Here is a 21,989-nt window from a genome sequence, read left to right on the forward strand (position 1 = left end):
CAGGTTGAGCAGCAACGCTCACCTGGGTGGGTTCAGGTACCTGCCACCACACGCAGCATTTGAGGACACTCTGGAAACAGCCCAACCTGAAGAAGCAGCTTATGAATACCTCCTGCTGTTCTCAAGAAGAAAGCAGGAGTCCATGACAACAACCATTCTGCCTGTGCAACAGGTCTTTCATCCTTCAGAGGTGGGTTTTGCCTTGAAACTTCAGAGTGATCAATGCTCAGAGGCCTCCGCTATCTGCCAGGCGACACACAACAGACGGTAGCTCCAGCCTAGCAGATTTTAAGCAACTACAGATAAGCAGGCTTATTGCAAAAAATTAGTTGCTGTGCTCTGGGAAGCAGGAGAACCAAGGGCTGGGAAGATTCAGCAGCATTTCCTTACCAAAGGCAATTTCCTCAGCAGAGTGACTGGAGCTGCAACCTTGCAGGTTGGAGAATGAGACAGCAGCAGCCACCCCGCAGAGGGCACAGATGAGGCTGGAGCTGCAGTCTCAAGAGCAGATCCAAGGAAAAGCTCAGATCTGTAGCTGCACCAGCAGTTTTAGGGGCACACAATAAGCAGAGAGGTAGATACAGCAAGGTGCTCCATCAGACACCATCAGAAGAGCTCACCTGCTGGCTTCACCTAGAGAGACAGACAGACATCCTCTCCAGAAGACTTGATCCTGCTGAAAACACCCTTGCAGGTTAGCATTGCAAACTTAAAGAGAGTGGTTTTAGGATGATTTCCCAGTGGGCAAGTCTACTGTCCCACATAGGGACAGCTCCCAATGTAGGGCAGGACAGACCAGTCAGACTAAGCAGCTGAAAAACAAGCCAGGGAGACCCAAAATCTGCACAGGGATCTGCTGTGCACTGCTGTTCTCCAGGCAAAAACTGGATCGAGATCCCATTTCCTTGTGCCACTTGAGGAACAGGGCAGTGAAGGTAAAGGATACCATCAAGGGCAGTCCCACCTCACTGCCTCTTAATCAACCTCCCTGCTTCTGCAGAGCAATGAACTAACTCCGAGATCTTAACACATGTGCCTGCCTACTGTGAGGCTACTTTTAAGATAAGGAAACACTGCCTCAAGAAATACAGCCAGGAATGGCAGAACTGGAAGTGTTCAAGGCCAGTTTCCTGCAGAAGTCCCTCCCCAGGCCACAGAGCAGGTTTCTGGGACTTGTTGAAGTATTTCCAGCCTGACAGATCTAGTGGCAGCAGAGGGTTTGAGATGCTTTGCCTGCTATGAGACAGCAGTTCAATCCTACAGCCAATAACTGCCGGCAGCTCGAGCCTGCAGCAGCCACTGCCTCCAGAGAGCCTCTCTCCAGACACCAGGGACTGGCATTGCCTCTGGCACACTCCCCAGAGCTCAGCACATGTCCTCAGTGTCTAACAGCACCAGGTGCAGCAAGAAAACTCACAAATAACCCTGTTGGGGTGCAAGGGGCTCAGCAGCCCTTTGGGAATAGGGTACATAGGCAGGATTGGGGCATACAAACCATCCCCGCTGCTCTCCAGTCTCTGGATCAGCAGGCACCTGATCCCACTGCACCAAGCTGCGTGGTGACACCGCCCTAGGAGCACAAGGTGACACCAGATGGGTTTGCAGCCAAAGGTCCTTCCCAGGCTGAGGAAGCTCTGTGCTGGCAGGGAGAGGAGAGGAGGTCCCAGCTCATCAGTACTCAAGCACAGCACTGCAGGGGACCACATCAGCAATATTTATAGCCTGATTGTTAGCTTTTTTTTTTTTTTGCATTTCCACCCTTCCAGCCACCTCCCTGTGGGTCTGCACAGCTGAGTCACTGCTGGAACCTTCCAAACGCTTGGGTGCCAGCGGCACAACAGCTCTGCTTGGCAGCGCCAGCCCTCCCTGTCCCCAGACAAAGGCCAGCTCTGCTGCAGCCTCACCTGCTCACAGGACACCCTGATGGGGTCAAGGCCAGCTGTGGCCTTCCAGGGCTCAGCAGCACTTAGACACAGAAGCATCCTCACCACATCCTCTCTCTTCCTGTCATAGCACGGACAGGCCACCTGGAAGCACCGGCATCTGCCAGCTCCTCAGATCCACACAGCTTTCAGACACAGAACACTCCTCTGCCACCCAGAATGTTTCACAGTCTTTCAAGAGATGCTCCTGAACTATAAGCTCTCCCCTCCCAAGGAGCTCCACTGCCAGTCCACGGCCCTTAGGAAGGAGAAAGCGCTGAGGCTCTGCAGACACAGGAGGTGTGTGGAGCTGAAGCGCTACAACAGCTGTGCCCAGGGACCAGCCTTTCACCTCTCCAGCCAGCACACACGGTCCCCAGCACTTTCAGAGCAGGAGAGTAACAGCAGCCCAGACTATCAGCACTCCTGGCCCAGCTGCTGCACAGCTGGGAAGGGAAGGTGGGACAGAGGGAGAACACTGTCTCTGAACCATGACACCCCCAGCCATAGGGCAACTAGACCCTCTGCAGAGCTGCTGAAGGCCAGAGACTCCTCTGTGCAAGCAGCACAGCTGCAGCTGGGTAGGTTTTACATCCCAGCTTCATGGGCCAATGGGAATACCAGGAGTGAGGAAACAGGCCTCTCCAGACAGCACTGGGTGCCATCTTCCAGCAGCTGTTACCACAGGTTGTCGCAAACACACAGTGGGCGCAGTTCAGAGCCCAGGGCTGTGCCTGAAGCTCAGTTCTTTCCATGGCTCTTCCCAGGCCTCTGCGGCAGCAGGAGCTCCAGCACGATGCACTGCAGTCAGCGGGGGCACCTGACACCAGATACACCCTCTGCGAGCAGGGAGGTCACTGGAGCATCTTTGAATCATCTCCAAATGAACCTCCCTCCTGAAACCAGCAGCCCCTCCACCCCTGGCAGTGAAACCCCCCAGTAGGCCCTGCCAGCCCCACTGCCCAGCCTGTGAGGCACAGAGCCCACCCCAGGCTCATGCCAGCACTGCTCGCCTGCCTGCTGGAGCACTGCGGAGACATCCGAGCCTCTGCCAAGGCTGCCTGGCAGGAAGCTGGCCAAGGGAGCAGTGGAGATGGCACAGCGGAGCAGGTGGGGCTGGGACATTCGCACCAAGCGGTCGCCACTGCGCGTGCCAGCCTCGTTCCGCAGCGCTGAGCCCCTGGCTGGGGCTTCAGCAGCAGCAGAGCCACTCACGGGGGGGTTCACCTGCTCTAAGTGTGCTCTTCATCCATTAAAGACCCTGAAAGACAGAGACCAGCAGGGCCCCACTGGCTGCCAACAGCCAGAAGGGGCTCAGAGCACAGCTCTAAGGCACCAGGCCAGCCCACTGCACACTAACAACTTGTTTCTCCTTTCTCCTTCAAGGTTTCAGCTGGCAATGAAAGGAGGACAGACAGGAGTGTGTGGTATTCCCTGGTTCATTAGGGGAAGCCCACAGGACCATGCAGAGATCTGCTCACTAGAGCAGAGCAAGGTTTAATAAAGCTACAACAGCCTGGCTGCAGGCAGAGCCCAAGTGCCTGTGCCAGGGCCCACAGGCAGGCCCCACACCAAGACTTGTGCAAATTAGATGTGCTGTGCTGATCAAGCTGTTCAAACTCTGCTACCCCACTAGTGTGGTTTTTTCAGTTGCTGTTTTACAACTCATGCAGCAACATTTAAGGCTGTGTCCCAGAAGCTTCTCCTATCCCAAGGGCAGCATCCCCCGGATGGAGGTGGTCAACAGCACCCCCTTGCCCCCCTCCAACATCTACATGGGCAAATCCCACTGCCCTGCCCCCTCAGAAGCTCTCTCTATTCCTGTCAGCACCAACTCCATGTCTGGGGCCTCTGTGTCACCCCAGTCTGCGCAGCAATGCACTCCCCTTTTAACAAAGCAGCAGCGTGCTGCTATAAAGGGATGAGTTTCTGTAGCAACCAGGCTGAACTTGTACAAACTCTGCCAAAGCACTAGATCTTTCCACGGACTGATACTTGAACGAACACACTATCGTTTGTGAAACTGGATTTTACAGCCCTCAAAGGCTAGGAAGTGAATTCTTCCCTGTTCTACACCTCTGCTCCAACACCATGCCAAAGGGATGCACTAAGTTTGTGCACTCAGTATCCCTTTTTCTTGTGATTTAACAGAGAAGGCTGGTGCCTCTGGAAGAGTTAACTGAACCCCACATTGCTCCAAAGGAAGCACCCAGCACCCCAGGAACCCACCCATCCAATGCCAGCTGCAAAAACAGACTGGAGAGGATTGAGGGGGAAGGGTACACCAGCCAGCAGCGCGTGGCTGCCAGCCCACACCCTGCCCATCACGTAGGTTTGTGCTGGACCAGAAGAGTTAAAACAAGGAGCCATTCCACTGCATCTCCTGCAGCCCACTGCCAGGCACAGCCCGCTATTTCTAGTTGAGCGTGGGAGTGGAGAAGGATCCCTCCAAGTCTCCCACCCAGCTAGCGAGCTGCCAGCTGAAGTTGTCGGGTGCTGGCTGTACCACACCCCACAGCAGTTGGGCAGTGCCAGGGCTGCCAGGGCCTTTGCAGTCAGGCAGGGGGATCCCTCTACAAGCACAATCCCCTCACCTGCAGAGCTACCTGCCACCAGGGATTTCCTGGGGCTGCCGGAGTGAAGTTCAGCCTCACTCCTACCCGGAGCGTTCAGCCTCCTGACACCACACCCCCCACCCACTCCCTCCAAACGCAGCAAGAGGGTTTCTCCTCTCCCAGCGAGTCTATTCCTCCACCAGCATTACAGCTCCGAGCAAAACAACCCCGGGCACTTCTTGTCTGCAGTGAACTGACAGCAGAGCAGAGGGGGCTGTGGCATAGGCAGCCACAGCCTCCCCAACTCAGCTACCACGTTACACAAGCACCACGGGTCGAGAAGCCCCCGTGAGCCCCCACCAGCACCCTGTTACACAAGCTCATCGCTCCACATTAGCTTGAAACCAGCCAAAAACATACAAGAAATTCAACAACTGTTGCTGCGTGTGTCAGCAGACTCACCGGACTGTGTGCTGGTTTGTGCTGCAGCGTCAGAGTCCTGGGTGCTCCAGGGTCTGTCCCACCCTGTCAGGTTGAGGGACTGCAGGCCAAGGCACAGATCGTTGGTGTCTGGGAGGCCACGGGAAGACTCTTGCGTGGACGTGGGGAAAAGCATCCTGCTTGCCACTGCTTCTTCAGAGTCCTGGATGTCTGCTCAGATGGAGAACAAACAGAAGCCTGAGAGTTCAGGGCTGCTTTTTTTCTTTTTAAAGAAGGAGTTTTCCAAAGCGTTAAGCCCCGAGCCAGGTCTTGTGCTGCTCTGAAGCCACGGCTTCTGCAACCAGCAGTTGCACCCCAAAAGGGAGGACTACCATATGTCCAGAATCCAGCCCCCCACCCCCCTCAGCCCCTCCACCTTCCTATCCCGTCTGCATTACTGACTGGGTCAGCATGTGACCAGGCTGCTGATGCTTACTGTGCTGACAGTGACGTCACTCAGCCATGCAAGAGAACTGCATCAGCTCTTACAAAATAAAGGTAAGAAGAAAGGATAAGATTTCCCCCGACAGACAAGACGGCAGCAGGAGGAGAGAGGAGCAGCTCCAGTGAATCAGGGGAGGCAGGCAGCACAAAGCAAGGCTCCCCAGCACAGCAGACACCAGGCTCAAGGCAGCAATCCCCCCAGCAACGACGAGAGCGGCAGCAGCGACAGAGCAGACAGTTAGTTTTAGTGCTACCCAGCTCTCCTCTCCCCGCCTCCCTCCACCCACAAAACCCAAAAACACTTTAGTCCTGGCCAGCCTCCAGCTGCTGGCTCTGATTCAGATCCGATGCAAAGCTTCACAATTCTGCTGGCATAATCTGTTTGGTTCAGCCTGGCCACTGTGCCTCACTGACTCGGCATTGTTTACCCCTGAGTAACAAGGATAACCTTCAACCCCCACTACCCAGAGAGCAGCCCATTATCTCGGGTCCAGCCCGAGCAGGCACATCCCGTTGGTACAGGAGGAAGAGGACCAGCCGGACCCATTTCACACCAGGAATCTTCATGGCCTGTTTACCTTCCTCCCGCCTGGTCCTCCCTTCCCAGCCCTCCCCTCCCTTGCAGGGTGTTCACAGCCTACTGGTACTGGAGATGCCGGATTCTTGCCTCGGTTTAAGCCCGTGCCAACAGCCTAAGGAAACACAGCAGGTTCATAGTCTGAGAATTCCAGTTTAACGCAGGGATCTGGGGGCTGATGAAACCGCAAGATGCTCAGCTGTGCTACCCGAAATCTGAGTCAGAGGGCATTTATAAGCCAGCTCCAAGCAGCAGCAGCTGTCTCCTCCTCCTCCCCCTGCCCCCACAGCCTCCCACGGTGCCATCAGATGTACACCTCGCTCGCACACACCGCTCCCGGCTCTTCCGCGGGCGCTGCAGTCGCTCCAGCCTGTCACGTTATCCCTCACGTGCAGCCCCGGCCATCCCAGACAGCCTGACAGCATTCCTGGCCTCCTTTTCCACAGCCACATCCCGTGCCACTCGGGCGCCCAGGAGCGAAGCCCAGGCACAGGTTGGTGGCAGTTGGGTACCCTACAGGCCGCTAATGCCACCAGAGGTGGGACCCACCTTCACCCCACGGTGATTTGGGGAGCGCCAGCATTCCCAGATCCCAGCGAGGAGGCTGTGGCACCACAGGCAGGATCAGAGCAGCTACAACCATACCTGCTGGCAGCATTCCACCTTCCCCCTCCCAGCTGCAGCCTCCTCCACAGCACTCCACCAGGATAGCACCCACCGGGGTGTTTCCTACTCCTAGTAGTACTAGCACAAGCTGTAGTGCCAGTTCAGTCACATTGCTACCAAGCACCTGTAACAGCATCAACTATTAACTCCGGCAGCATCATGCTGCATCTCCAGCAGGGCATTTCACTGCATCAGTTCCTCCTGGAGCTTTTGGATTGCTTGTTTTGGATGTAGGGAGGAGAGGACATGGCACAGTGCTCAGACAACTCAGTTCCCACAGCAACCACAACTTGCCCATATGAATATGCAACATCCTTGCGTTTATGAAAATGCACAAGTGCTGTGCTCTTGCCCAGATCCCTGGCTGCAGAAGACTCCCAAGCCCTTTAAGGATCAGGATCTTGCTAAGACTCAAAGGGTTAATTCCCACCAAGCTTCTTCTTCTGGGAAGCATGGATACAGCACTGACTGACAACACAACTTGAACCCAAACAGCTTGGAAGAAACAGACTACTGAAGAAGTAAGGAAAACAGAGAACGAATTTATCAGCAATAGGAAGCACTCGCTCCACAGCATCCAGCCACGTTCTCCCTCACTATCTGCATTTTTCAGGAAATAAGTTGTTTTGTTTAATTAAACCAAATCAGATTCAAGTTCAAAAGATCCACGATTCCCTCTGATGACTTCAATCTACAGTAAAGACAAGCTCCCTGCAATCCAGTTACAGCTTTAACTGCTCAGGCACAGAGCAGAATTCACTCAGATAACCAGCAGTTTTTAATTAGACCTTTTCCCACCGGAAGCAAACAGCCAGCACAAGTCTGCTTCTCCTTTAATGCTCCCAGTCAGGCTAAAAGATGGATACAGATCATCCAGGAAAAACACCAATTTAAAAGAGAATTTAAGCAGATTTCTGGAATAGTTCTTTTTAAAAGGCTAGAGTCTGGAAATTTGTCACAATGTAATCAACTGCTGTAGGCAGACAAAACTAATCACATACTAGAGCAGGAAGAATTAAACTTAAAAAAAAAAAAAAATCAGTCTAAAGAGTCATAACCTCAAGTTATTCATAGCTAAATATCTACCAAATACTAAATAACTTCACTTTGCAACCTGACACGGCCCAACCCAAATGCTTCACTGCAGATTTTTCCAAGGCCCAACCACCAGCACAAGTCTTTCCAACCTGGATTTTTCCCTGGAGTTGCCACTGGAAGCCAACCATCCTGGCAGAAGGAGCCGTGCTGCCCTGGGCTCGTGCCCGAGCGTCTGGGAGAGACTGAGTTGCCGCCTCCCAAGCCGGTTCGGTTTGATTTCAGCAGCATCATGAGATCAAAGTCCTCAGTGAAGCACTCCCTCACTGGTCTCGGAGCAGGAGGCTCTCCTGGATGACGTGCTGCTGCCTGTCCAGGAGATCCCTGGAGCCAGGACGCACCGCAGCACAGGCCGGACAGCTTTCCACACCACCACCCCCATGGAAAGTTGCATTTTCCAGGTTTCAACTGTCAGCACTGGATTTAAGACATTCCAAAGGTTTCTTAGAGGAGAGGACCTCCAAAGCTCAGCTCTCACCTGCAGGCAGGGACAGCTCCCAGCACCTGACCCCGCCCCAGCTCACCCTCCCCACTCACACCACTTTAGGCAGGTGAGTTTCCACACAGGAAGCTGGGCTGAGGAGCTCATCTGGTTAAAACCAAGCCACAGGGAGTTAGTTTTAAGCCTGGCTCATTCTCCTGATCTGGTATGCAGCATGGCTGCACCAACCAGGCATTTTAAACAAGAAAGTACTTAGGAAATTACAGCCTAAGCCTGCATGGGAAGGACACACAGGGCCTGGCAGCAGCAGCTGGGATCCACAGGCAGGTTGTGGTAGGTGGGTTAAGAGAGCAGGAAGAGCAGGAGAGATGTTAAGAGACCAGTATGATTCAGTCCTCATTCCACAGCAGCAGCATCCCTGTGCCATCAGACACTTGAAATGTGATGCTTCAACCAAGCACAAAGATGTTCAGATGTCTGAGCCTTCCAAACCCAGGTCACTCACACAAACCCAGCTAATGATCCAGCAAATGGAGTTTATCTTAAAAGTTGTTCCCTACTTCCTCTGGACCTTCTCAGAAAGGTTAAAACAAACATGAACCAAACAAGCTAGATCCCACTCCTACCACCTCCACTGCCAGGAAGAGCTCTCCCTTTTGCTCCCACAGGCTGGTTTCTAGCACAGCCTGAATCCAGAGAAAGTCCCTCCATGAACAAGGCCCCCTAGTGTTGAAGGCAGGGGAACGATAAGCCCAGCTGAGCTGTAAGCTCTGTTCACTGACAAAACCTGACTTACCTTGTGGACTAAAGCTCTGACCAAGGTTCAACTTCCAAACCAAATCCAGAGAAGCATGAGGCAAGATACACAGTTCTGTAGCCTTTGGATCACAAATGGGAAGGCAGCTGGCAGCAGCAGCACTGCTTTTCCTTTCACACCTCTTTACACCTCCAGTTGTAAAGGCTGAGAATTGCACCCCTGAAAACTAAGCCTCTCAAACGCATTTTGCACACAAGAAAAACAAATATCAAGTATAAGCCTTTAGAGGATCAGCGATTTGTATTCCCAAAGTACAGTGGAGATCATCAGAAAAGCACTTGTTAGTCACAAACCTACAAGTTACAAGAGGTTTTCCTGAAACACAACTAAGCATCTCCCCTCTAATCTGAAGGTTTCCTCAAGTGGAGTCACTTGCTGCTGTGACCTGTTTCCCAGCCAGATAAAGGAGTCTGCCTTATTCCATAACCACAAACACTTCAACAGTTGGTAAACAGCTAATTCAGAAACCAAGGAAGAGACACTGCAACAATCTTGCTGCTCTACCTCCCTCTTCCAAGAGTAACAGAAGCCATCACAGAAGTACAGTACCAAAACCTGAGTGACAGAGCTCAGTACATCAGGAAACTGCTGGATCATCAGGAACACCACCCAGTTTGTGACCACTGCAGAGTGCAACAGTTCCAGGCCAAGCACCTGCTCTCTGCACAACACTGATCTGCTTCAAAAACCATTTACTACAGTCACTTTTCCAGTACTGAAAAGCATCATATCCACTTAGACAAAGACCTGTCAATGGGACACTTGAAATCCAAAGGCAGTAGGTGTGCTCCTGTCCTGGGGCACAGGTGTGGCATTTCACTGTTCCAGATGTGTGCCTGGCATCCAGTGTTCCTTTGGGGCAGGCAGAAGGGTTCTGAGCTGCCAGCTCCAGCTGACCTCCTGCTGACACTCTGCCTCAGGACCTTGGGAACCCTGCACACTACAGGTAAGGAGAGCTACCTTTGGGGTCTCTGCATCCTACAGCATTTTGTTCCCTGATCTCAGACCATACACATCAAGTCAGCTGCACCCAGTGCTGTCTGGCATCTTCCTTCAAGGCTGCAGGACAGGGAAGAGCAGAGGAATTGACATTCCAATACCAGAGACATTTTTTGGGTGGCTAAACAAGTGATAGATCATTAACTGACTCCAGTTAAGAGCAAACAGGAAGCCAATTTAGTCATCAGCTAGTCTGGGTTTGCATTTGTCCTTCAGTTTTCCTTAAATAAAGCAGCCACTCAGAATCATTAGGACCTGAGGGGCCACAACCAACAGCCTTTACACTTGGCACCTGAAGCCACTCCCATCCACAGGAAACCATTTAAGCATTTCCCATTTCTTCATACAATGGACTGTCAAGTTATAGCAAAATAATGGCTGCTTTCTCTCTTTTAAGTGAGTAGAGCCTAACAAAAGGGAGATCAATGCAGCTGGGACATTTGGGGGTACCTATAATTCTTTAAAGTTCTTTCTAAGCCAGCACTGCCTTCAGCTGAAGCCAAAAACAGGCATGCAAAAGCTCAACTGGGAGCTTTACTCCTAACTCTCCTTAGGCTGGAAGTTGTGCCTACAGAACAGGATTATTTCAAAAGCTGGTTTAGTATTTTGGGTTTTTTTTAACCAAATCCAGTAGCAGCACCTTCCACTAAGCAAGTCCCAGCTTTAAAGCCTAGCAAACAAACCACTTGCTACATTAGCAAACTGGCCTTGCTCAGATTCTTATTCAGACCAGTGAAGAACATGCAGAGCAACTTTAAAACCACATTCCCTTCAAAGCAGCTGCTCAAGGACAAGCAGCATTCCAGATTCCAGCAGGAGATGTTGACTCCCACCTCTGTCAAGGCCATGTTCTTTCTCCCACCTCCAAGACCAGGCTAAAAGCCACTGAAGGTTGATGTCTGCACTGAGGAGGTTCTGCCTTTCCCTAGGGAGGACTGAAGCAGCCTGACAGGCAGGTGTTCTAGAGCACCACAATCCTGTCCCAGAAGCCACCAGACAGGTTCTACAATGACAGCTCTCCCCACACTGCTGCACTGTACCCCAAAGTTTGGGAAAGAAGCCTGAGCTTGGTGCTGGGAAAGCTCCCGGAGCAGCCCCCTGCAAAACTCAGAAGTGGTGGTGAGGCTGAGCATGATGACACAGATGACTCTGATGAGACAACCACATTCACCAAGAATTACCATCAGCTGCAAACTGATCTTTACAGAGATTAAACATTAGGAATGGCAAGCAGAGCCTCCAGTGGCAGTCCCAGCTCTGCCTGGATGGGGATAACACTCCAGCTGCGTGGATCCCAGAGTGCTGAATCAGCCTGTCCTCTCACATTGCTCAGACTGCTGCTGTACTGATCTCATTGTGCACCCAGGAAGGTGTCCCCACACGTGTTTCCCCAATAGCATTAGTGAAAGGTCATGAACTTCTGCCATCCCTTCTCCACCACGTGTAATCCTCTTAATGCTCAAAGGGCCTTCTTCAACACAAGTCCAAGCCAGGATAAATTTAGTTTGACCTGAAGATGACAACTGAAAAGCTTGAGGGACCAAGAATAGATTAAGGTCCAAGCTTTTACAATGCTGGAGTAAAATCTCTTCCCCAAGTTCTCCCACTAAAAAGAGTTTTAAGTTGTAAGAAGACAGTCCTTTCACCTGTTATACCTACTGTATTTATGGTTGATCTCTAGGCTCATTAAGCCTGGTATGATAATCTAGCCTAACTACAGTACACCAGTTTTTCCTGAACAAAGTAGAAGTGCCACAGGCTCATGAATTCTTCAGAAGCGACTTGACTTGGAGCAGTAACAAGACACTACAAAGGATCTCTCTCTGCTGGTCACCTACCCAGAAGCCAGGCTCACAGAAGGCAGGATATCCTTGTTCAAGGTCCAACAGCCTGCTCCAGGCTTAACCATCTGCCCAGGGCAGCAGGCAGTTAGCTATACTATATTCCAAATTTTAGTGCTCAGCTTTACAGGCATCAGGTGTGAATTTCTGCACAACCTAGGCCAGGGTCCAGGTGCCAAAGCATCTCCCCATTTATGGATCACAGATGTCCCAGGATTCACATCCTTGCTAGCAGTGCCAGCTTTTTTCATAAAGACTCTCACCAGCAATCCATTAAACAGTAAGAGCAGCACTTTTCAGCTCCAGAGACAGGACACAGCTTGCAGAGCTGCTGCATTCAGGCCCTTGGTCCCAGCTCCAACACTAAGGAAACAAGGCTGGGACTGCAGGAGACCCACAGCTCTGCACTGCTGATGCTCTGGCAGGTGTTGACTCATCCACCAACTTACACCTGGTAACTGCTGGCCCAGGTTGTTCTTTTACCAGTCTCCTGTACAGCCCAGGGGCACTTTCATATTTCCACCAGTAGAAATAGTGAGGGCACCCAAGGCAGCTGCTCCCCAGGCCTGGCTCAGCAGCACCCTGTATCCTTTGGGAAGTGAGGAATTCTTTCCTCACACAATCAATCACAACCATTTGTGCCGCTGCACCAGGGATTTAATACAAGCTGAAAGCCTGCTGTCAGGGCAGCTACTGCTGAGCAGGGCCTCCACCCTGGTCCCCAGGCTGCACGAGTGGCTGTACCAGCACTCACAGGGGAGGGAGACTGGTCTCAGCTGCACAGCAGGAACGCAAAAAGCTGCTTGGGGTGTCCCCAAACTACAACTTCGGTTTCCCTGCAGTAAAAATAACATTTGTAAGAGGAGGACTCCCTTTTTTACATGCAAGTCCCACTGCACTTGCCCTACAAGGCATCTTCAACAGGAGTTACTCAGTGATCACCTGAAACACAAGCAGTTTAATACAGCTGAAGGGAAGCTCAGGGTTTCCAGCCAAGGCACCACCTCGCAGCAGCTCCACACCAGGACAGACTCTCCACTGCAGATATCCCTAAGAAACACCACAGGAATAGGCAGAGCAAGCAAACATTCACAAGCAGCAGGTCAGTAAGCAGGTCCATTTCAGTGTCAGGCAAACACCCCCATTCCTCTGAGAAGAGTTCTCGAAGCCTAGAAGACAGCACTGCAAATTAAAACTGATGTGCCAGCTCTAAGCCCAGACCTAAACCCAGAACTAACCCACAACTTCACAGGATGAGACTGCCATAGAGGGTGGAGACAATTCCCCTGTCAACTACGTTAACTTTGGCAAGTAAGCTGAAACTTAATTAGGAAAGATCCTGAAAGTGTTCTGTGACACTATGAAATATTCCCACCCCAAATGGAATAAGAAGGGCTATAGCTAAGATTTCTACAAGACAGTCAGAAACAACTCTTTCAGGAACTCACTGTATGGAGATAAAGGAAAATACTTTGGTTTATTCCTCCCTTATGTTTCCAGTGCATCCAGATCAGATACAGCACTGACTCCCACTGTGCCAGAGGACAAAAAAGGTCAAACCTGCTCAGTCCGACAGCAAATCTCTAAAAATGCACCACTAACCACACCACTGATGTTAGTTAGCATTCACTACTCAGTTGCTCAGGAGCACCCAGCACATCCTCCACCGCCACCTTACCAGGCATGCTTCAAGCACTGCTGGCCATAGATCCAGCCCTCGAAGCCAACGGATTCACTTCCTCTGGTATTTCTGCAGCGCCAGCACAGGATCACATGGCTGGATCAGCCCCTGGTCCACGGTGCTAAGCCCTTCAAATACCCAGGAGATTAAGCTGCACTGGAAGTCATCTGGTAGCTGTCATTTCACTAGCCCAGAACAAAGTTACACTGCACAGGCATCAGACAGACCCACAGGGTGCCTAGACACCTGTTTGGAGCTTTTTTCCACACATCCATCTGATTAAAACTTGAGTTTATCCATGAGCCCAAGCCAACCCTGTCTCCAAGTGACTGCAGAGAAAGCTGCTCTGCCCACAGCAGCCTGCAAGGTCACCAGCTGGGGAGGTTTAGCCCTTTACTTCCCACTTTGTTTTGGGACATGTCCAGAGGGTCGGTTTGTTTCCAATAATGGCCGAAGTGTTTATTGACCCTATAACTCAAAGGCTACAGAGGCAACAGCAGCCTCTTTCAAGTGCCTAAATCCTTGGCACAAGCACCGTTGCTCAGAGTTGCTTTGGCAAGAGGAACATCAGGCACAGGTACATTTACTGGCAGACCTGGGCTGCTGCAAAGGGACAAAAGCACGTCCTTCACTCAGATAAAAATAAGACCAGACCCAATGCTCTTTGCTTTGGCACGGAACTTCTGTTTTGAGGCAGCAGAACATGCCCACCCCCCTCAGCCTGGAGGAAACAAGACGTTGCAGTACTGATTTCATCACACCAGGCTCGCTTTGCAGGAAGGTCTGCACCCACCTGTGCTGCTTTGGTGTGCCCTTAAATACAGGTTAATTGACCTGTGGCAAACATGGTTATGCAAAAGTCTTTTGAAATTTCAATGTATGCAGCAGATCAGCCTCACCAACCCTGCAAGCAGATGAATCCTGCCTCCAGGAGAGGCAGGCTAAAGGAGTCTGCTGGAATCATCCACACCAGGAGTTGGCAGGTCAGGCAGCAAGCACTCACATCCTGCCCACGCAGTGACCTGCAGCATCACAGGAAGGCAAGCAAGCCTTCCCAGGCACCTCCTCAGTGCCAGGGAATACATGGGTTATTCATTTCAGGCACACAAGCGAAGCCTCTCAGCATTAACCAAAACAGCATCAACCCTGACTCCAAGCACCTCTGATCACAAGCACATGCCAGTACCCATCCCACCAACAGTAACCACCTCCACCACATGTTCACCAGGTCCCACCAAGTGCCTCCCCCCCTTCGTCCCCCCTCCATCCCAGTCACATCCATCACCTGGTAGGGTGTCACATTTACTTTTTGTGACAGGCGTGGTGCAGACTCCACTGAAATCCAAGGAGTTGTCCAACATGGCATTTATTCGGCGGAATATATCTGCATTGCTGCAAGTGGAAAGTGCAGGGGCATTTGGGCTATCCCAGCAGTCTCTGATGCTCCTCCCAGGATCTTCCTTCTGGTAAAAAAGAACAAGTATTTGTGTCAAATAGGCAAGTACTCAGCTTTCGACACGTCGTGGAAAGCTGGAGTGCCTCCAGTACTCACATTAGCTTTCGCTCCAGGTCTTAGCAACACTCAAGCTCAATTCTTGGCATTAAAGAAGCAGTTAAGCAAACGGGTCAGCAATTTGTCAGCAATGCACATCGAAGCAGAGTGCCCGCCGCACACAGGTACCAGGGATGGGCTCCAGCACCCAGACTAGTTGGGTTGTGAACACAGCTCCCTGCTGCTGTTCTCTAGCACATGACAACGCTAAAGCAGATGTGGTAACAGAGCCACACGCCTTACCCCCAGAATCAGCCTCCTGACACTGGGGAATGGGGGGATGCTCGTGGTCAAGGCAGACACCACAAAGAACCACAGCAGCTTCTGTGCGCAGCAGAGGAGAGCAGGGCTCACCTCCCCACCCGCGTTAGAGTTCTCAACATCTTGGAATGATCCAAGTCGGCAGCAATCACTTCAGAAAACAGGTTTGTAGAAAAAAAAACCCCACAACCCAACCCAAAAATACTGCTTCCCAGCTAATCAAATACCCTCAAATCCTGAGGAAAGGCAGAGGATCAAATCCCGATCTTCCCTTCAGGTAGCAGCACCTACCCACAAAGCAGTTTACCCCAAAACAGCTCTGCTTTAGCACAACCCTCCACGGGCACGGATCCACCAGCATCAAGGTTTTGGAACCATCCTAAACAAGGACTACCTCTTGTAAAGTTTGTGCAAGGGAAGGGTCAAACCCCTCCTGCTCCCTGGTGCCGGTGCAGAGAACGAGGAACAGCAGATGCTTCCCCGGCTCTGCTCACAATCCGCTCACATCCAGGATCGTTTGGAAGCAGCTGCACCACATTTAAACCTCTGCCAATCTAAAAACCGCTAAACATGACCTCTCCCAGCATTTTTGGGCCAAGAGCAGGTCTGCCCGCCACCCAAAAGCCACTGCAGGACTCTGCTAAGCAATCGGTATCGCCGGCAATTAAGACCCGCATTACAGAGAGGAGCAGGGAGGCACAACCTCGCCAGTCCTGGCCTCCGGAGCAGAATCCCGGCTATTAAGCAAATCAAGTTAAAGAACTGAACTGCAGCGAGGCTGGCAAACGAGCCCCTGCTCCTCCAACACACTCTAAAGCTCTAAATTGGGCCATTTGTACTTGTCAAGGAGACATTTAATACAGGCACCACCTTTTGGATGTGCTCCTGCAAGTTTCGGGCCTCACTTACCCCACAGTTCTGCGTCACTCGCAAGCAAGTCTGAAGCGTCGAGCTGGTTGCACTTCCAAATGACCCCTTGGTGATCTTTCAGGAGGCAGGACTACACCGCTTTCACGCGGAGAAGGCAATTTTAGCCCGGCCCATGTCTGGGACTTGCATTCTACTCCTCATTAGGAGGACTCTTACTGCCATAATGCTCGATCTGACAGTTTTCTCCACCCCCCCACCATTTAGCTAAAAAGCAAACGAAACCCAGTCCTGGAAGCAGCAGGAATAAGCTACTGCATTGTCAACTCGCACGATGCCTCCTGGCGGGACCTGAACAATTGCTGGAGAACTACAGCCCATTTAGGACTATTAGCACCTTTTCAGCACTGAGGGCTGGATTTTTGGTTATTGAAACGCTCAGCCCACCCCCAGACAAGGTCCCGGGACTCTACAGGAGTATTTCCAAAAGCAGAACAGGTATGGCTGAAAGCGAGCTGCAGGCTGAGGGAACAGGCAGAGCAAGCTTTAAGTCATCTTTATAAAAAGCAGCTGGAGTACAGAAGCTCAATTTACAAAACTATTGCCAGTCGTCTTTAATAAAAAGAAGCGCCGCATCAGGCTGCCTTGGCACAATTGTGGAACTCCACATTCTACTCCTGTTCCTCCTAAAGAACCACTTCCAGCGGGAGGCAAAGCTTTTCGCTCGGAGTCTGTGCTAGCGAGACAAAACAACCCCGAGCAGGCAGCCGAGCACCCCACCCATTGCTGCTCATTTAGCCTCTGATACTTCCCACAACTGGCAACACCAGTCCTGCTCCAAACAGAACAGAAACCAGCAAGAGCACAGCCAAGGCTTTCCACAAAAATCCCTTCCACTACAGAGCTTTTAACCTTAGAGTGTCAGGGATATCCTTGAGATACTGGAAGCATCCTGGACACAAGGAGTTGGCACCCGACCCCATGTAGGAAGGGGCTCGTTGCTCACCCTCCTCCCTCGACCCCTAAAATAAAGCTACTCCTTTGAGAAGGGCTCTGGAGGTCTTCAGAGCACGCAGGGCTCAAACCACCCCCAACAGCCTGGATAGGACGGTGGAAAGAGTTTGCAACGTGCAGCTGGAGAATCCACCCAAATCCTTTCTTCTCGGAAATATACTAATATTTCCAAAATATACCAAAAATACCAAAGTTCAGCTCTCAGGCTGCGTCCTCAGAGCAGACTCCGCTCTGGCATCCCCCCACCAAGACGAGCGCTCCCGAGCCCAGCTCAGATTCACTTTCCCTACTCCACCTTGAAGGATTTGGCAACGCTGCCTCTCCAGGGTTCCCTGGAAGTTCTTCACACGGCAGCTACAATCTACAGCTACAGCCCACGCCCCAACGATCCCCACTGCTCCCAGAGGCACCAGTCCAGCAGCACTCGTGGGTCCTTTTGCGGGCCCCAGCAGTGACCAGGCACAATGTGAGACACCTCGAGGCGTAACCAGGGACCCAACAGACATTCTCAGCCATTCCACCCAGCTCCAGCTCACAATCCCAATCCAGAGAAGCAGACAATTTTACCAAGCCGATCGACAGGTGCTTTAAAGCCACCAGGAGTCAGACGCCACTTCCTGACACCTGTTAAAACACCCACTGTCTGTTTAAGAGCTGCGAGTTTCTGGGGAAGTTCCTGATCATACACAGGGAGGGGGGAATTCAGTTCCCTGCAGCAGGCTTAGCGCCACAGAGCAAACGATCCTGAGACTGCAGGTTAAATCACTGTGGCCGAGCTGGGACACAGACACAAGATGCTCAAGCAGGAGTGCAGTCCTCCGTATCCTGGCTCAGCCAAGAACCTACGTCCAAGCAGGAAAATTCATCCTCAGGGCACAAGGAGGGCACTCTTAGGCTCCAGACACCTCTAGCAGTCCAGACAAGACACATGGAAGTGAGAAAACAAGCGTCAAAAAATAGGGAGGAGGAGTTTCCCCCTCCCTCAGAGTAACATAGAGACCACCAGCAAGTCTTACACCGCGGCAGATAGCTCTTGTTTACTGGCTGTGCATCACAAAGGTGGCAAGTCCCTGGAGTTCCCAGCCCAGCAGCCCCAAGCCAACCCCACAGCCCACAGTTTACCTGCAGGGGGTCCCACTCCAGGCACAACCTGCAGCACTCAGTGTTGCTGGGATAAGACACACCTGGGCAGCTAAACCCACCAAAGCTGTCCAAGGCAAGTGGAAATAAAGGCACCTCCACAGCCCCAGACGCACCTGCAGGAAACCTAGAGATAATGAAATCCCTGGGCTAGGTAGAACCTGCAGCATCACAACAGCACTGGCACAGGATTAGGATATCCTAATCCTTAGGGAAGTCATTAAACACAGTCTGGCTGCCGGTATGGCCAAGATGTGCATTAGCTCCTGGGGATGCTGTGGAGCAGGCAAGGTTCATCCACCTCAGCTACACTGCAGCCTTTGCTTTTTATATCTTCCCTAGAAATCCCACCTGGGCAGCACCATCCTGATGCCCGGAGGGTTTGCTGTAGCTATAGCTACAGCCAAGAGGGCCTTGAATCCCAAGACAAAAATCTGAGATGCTGTTAATATGGTGCCAGTCTCAATATAACCAAGCCAAGATGGTTCCGTACTTCAGCGAAAGGCAGCTCTAAAAATCCGTTTTCAGTGATGTGTTTTGCTTCCCAAGCTGCAGTCAGCTACACTCATGGCAAAACACAACACTGGTGTAACTGTTTCCACCCAACAACACACTCCCACCCCGAGCTCATCCCAGACAGGGTTCAGCAAATCTGCACCAGCACTCCCATCATCAGCAAGGCTGAGCTTAAGGAGCTGTCCCAGGGTTTACTGCGTGAAGATGTCTTGGACACAGCTGGCTGGAATCAAAACTGGAAAGGATTTTGATGGTCTTAACTCACAGGAGAGCACTGACTTCAGGACAACACCAATTCTGCCAAAATTACAGTTTTTAAAAAACAATTCCCTGTCAAGACAGCTACTTCTTAGTTTTGTTGTGTTTCTTAGAGCAAAACATTATGAAGCCATCACTCAAAAAGCCTTGTACACAAGCAATACCCACAGCTGCCTGTTGCAGCATAATATCCAAGCTGAATAAGGTTTTAATTGTTTGATGGAAACTTTCCGTCGAGACAAACTGCAACAAAGCAACAGGCTCCTGAAGCTCCTCACAAAGCCCAGTTCCCCTCTGCGCACAGCTGTACCTGCAGCCCCTCAGCAGAGCTCCAGGTGCCAGCACACACCTCGTTAGCCCATCACAGGGGCAGCCACAACGAGCATTAATTGCTTTCAGCTGGGGAATAGCGAAGGGTAAAGAAAAGAACCTGTTTTTCAGACTTGCCTCTAAGTTGACATTGCCCACACAGCACACGTAGGGGCAGAGTCTCCTGTGTCACCAACAACAGCCAGACACTACATGGAGCTGACAGCACCTGCTTTAAGAGTAAAGCAGCAGCTTTGTTCACTTTACACGCTAAAAAAGGCAGTTCAGAAGCACGCAGAACTACCACTTGCAACAGCAAATACCCCCTCCAGCCAAAACACGCCCCACCATCCAAATCAGAGCTCAGTACCTCCAGCCCAACCTCAACCCCCTAAAAACCTGGGATGAGGGGAACCGCAGGCACCACTCGCTCGCCGGACTGGGACCTGGTTTCCTGCAGCGTTTCCCTGAAGGCAGCGCGGGGCAGTTGATGGGTTCCTTGAGGCTGAGCTCCCTCACAGCCCCGTTCTCCCGGCGGTACCTCGGCAGCGGGACCCCCTCGAGTTGGTCCAAAAGAAAAGGGGAATCCCATCCAGCGCTTTGCACAAGAAGCGGGGGAATCCCGCTCTCCTGCGGGATGGGAGTCCCCGGCCCCTCTCCACCGAGGGAAGCGGGAGTTCCCACCCGCCCCCCACACAGGTAAAACGGCGGGAAACTCCCTCCCTACAGCCGCGTGAAACCACGTGGCGGGGGCGGTTTCACGAGGCTCGGGACGGCAGCACGTGGTCGCACTCACCGGCGGGAAAGCCATGGGCAGCGCTGCGTGGGGGCGGTCGGTCCGTTCGAGAGGATGCGGAGGGCACACCGGGGGCAGCGGGACCGTGCCCGCCCCGCCGGCTTTTATGGGCCGGGGGGGCGGGCGGGAGCGGGGGCGGGAGGAGGGGGGGGGGGGCGCACCTGAGGGGAGGGGTCCCGGCGCATGCGCGCGGCGCGCGCCGGCCGCGTGGCACCTTGGGCACCGCCCTCGGCGCGTTCCGGCCGCGGGGGGCTCCGGGCTGAGGGGCGGAGCCGCCTCCCGCGCGACGCTCTGAGATCTCCGGGGTCCCCTCAGCGCCCGCCGCGCCCACACACGGGATGTGGGGTTCGCTGTGCCCCCCCGAGGGGTTGGTACCCCCGAGGGGTTCAAATGGGGTCCGCCCAAGGGCAGCTTCAGCACCTGCCATCTCTCCGCGCATGGGCTGTGGACTGTGCTCCCCGTGAAGGGACGGGACACCCCCCCCCCCGGCGTTAAAATGGGGCTCTTCAAGGGCTAAAATCAGCCTCCTAAGGGAAATGGGGTGATGGTGGCACTGTGGTGTCAGGCTGCCCCCAGGTCTGGCTGCCCCTTGCGGACACCTCAGCGCTGGCTGCTCTCCACACACAGGCTGTGGCACGCACTGAGCCCATGAGGGAATGGGACCCCCAAGGGATTAAATCAGCCCCCATAAAGACAATGGGGTGATGGTGGCACTGTGGTATCTGAGTGCAGCCCCTCTCCCGGGGGGAAGCTGTGCTGGCAGTTCTGACATGCAGCACGTGGTGCTCACTGTGCCCCCCCCATGAAGGGAATGGGACCCCCAAGGATAAAAATGGGGTCCCCAAGGGCAGCCTCAGTGCCAGCAGCTCTCTGCACTTGTGCCATGATGCTCCATAAGCCCATGAGGACATGGGACCCCCAAGGGATTAAATGAGGCCATCCAAGGGGAAGGGGGTGGTGCCCAGCTGGAGCCGTCCCAGCCCAGCTGGAGCCCTCCCAGCCACACCTCAGCACCGGCAGCTCTCCACACACAGGCTGTGGTGCTCCTTGTGAAAGGAATGGAACCCCCAAGGGGTTAAAATGGGGTCCCTAAAGGGAATGGAGTCATAGCAGTGCTGTGGTGCCTGGCTTTAGACCTTTCAGAGTCCCCTCAGCATCGGCAGCTCTTTACACATGGGCTGTGGTGCTCACTGAGCTCCTCATGAGACAGTGGGAACCCCAAGAGGTTAAAACAGCCCCCCTAAGTGGGACGGGGTAGCTGTGGCACTGCAGTGCCTGGCTTAGGTTCTCAGTGCCAACCACTCTCCACACACTGGCTGTGGCACTCACTGAGCCCATGAGGGAATGGGACCCCCAAAGGGTTAAAATGAGGTCCCCAAGGGCAGCCTCAGCACTGACATCTCTCCACATACAGGCTGTGGTGCTCGATGAGCCCACGCAAGAATGGTACCCCCTAGGGCTTAAATCAGCCCTCCATGAGGGGATGGGACCCTCAAGGGGTTAAATCAGCCCCGCTAAGTGGAGTGGGGTGGTGGTGGCACTGTGAGTCCTGCTTCAGCCCTGACCCTCAGCACCAGCAGCTCTCCACATGCTGGCTCGTGGCACTCTCCCTGTCCCCCTGTGAGGGGATGGGACCCCTGAGAGCTTAAATCAGCCCCCCTAAGGGGAATGGAGTGGTGGCATCACTGGGGCTCACAACTGTATCCTCTTCCCAAGATGCAAGGCAGCACTGAGGCTGCAGCTACAGCCCATGTTGT

At 52.9% G+C, this 21,989-nt stretch overlaps 1 protein-coding gene across 12 annotated transcripts in view; it reads right to left on the minus strand.

The window, feature by feature from the left end:
- The window catches only part of CPEB1 (cytoplasmic polyadenylation element binding protein 1), a 39,000-nt gene extending 18,647 nt beyond the window's left edge, over positions 1 to 20,353 (minus strand). For 3 of the 12 annotated variants that reach the window (XM_032700149.1, XM_032700147.1, XM_032700146.1), the window contains exons 1-3: positions 20,233 to 20,353; positions 14,805 to 14,982; positions 4,940 to 5,128 (exon numbers count right to left, since the gene is read on the minus strand). In XM_032700149.1, the coding sequence (XP_032556040.1) occupies positions 4,940 to 5,128; positions 14,805 to 14,982; positions 20,233 to 20,247 (382 nt within the window). In that variant the 5' untranslated portion in view covers positions 20,248 to 20,353. Of the gene's footprint in view, positions 1 to 4,939; positions 5,129 to 5,393; positions 5,611 to 6,068; positions 6,174 to 6,294; positions 6,316 to 14,804; positions 14,983 to 16,241; positions 16,328 to 17,508; positions 17,653 to 19,835; positions 19,852 to 19,882; positions 19,986 to 20,232 lie in introns of those variants that run through there. The other 9 variants (XM_032700148.1, XM_032700152.1, XM_032700158.1 and 6 more) reach the window with 9 other exon arrangements.
- Positions 20,354 to 21,989: the final 1,636 nt, after the last annotated feature.

The sequence above is a fragment of the Chiroxiphia lanceolata genome, chromosome 12 (genome assembly GCF_009829145.1).
Source record: "Chiroxiphia lanceolata isolate bChiLan1 chromosome 12, bChiLan1.pri, whole genome shotgun sequence".
Taxonomy (NCBI): domain Eukaryota; kingdom Metazoa; phylum Chordata; class Aves; order Passeriformes; family Pipridae; genus Chiroxiphia; species Chiroxiphia lanceolata.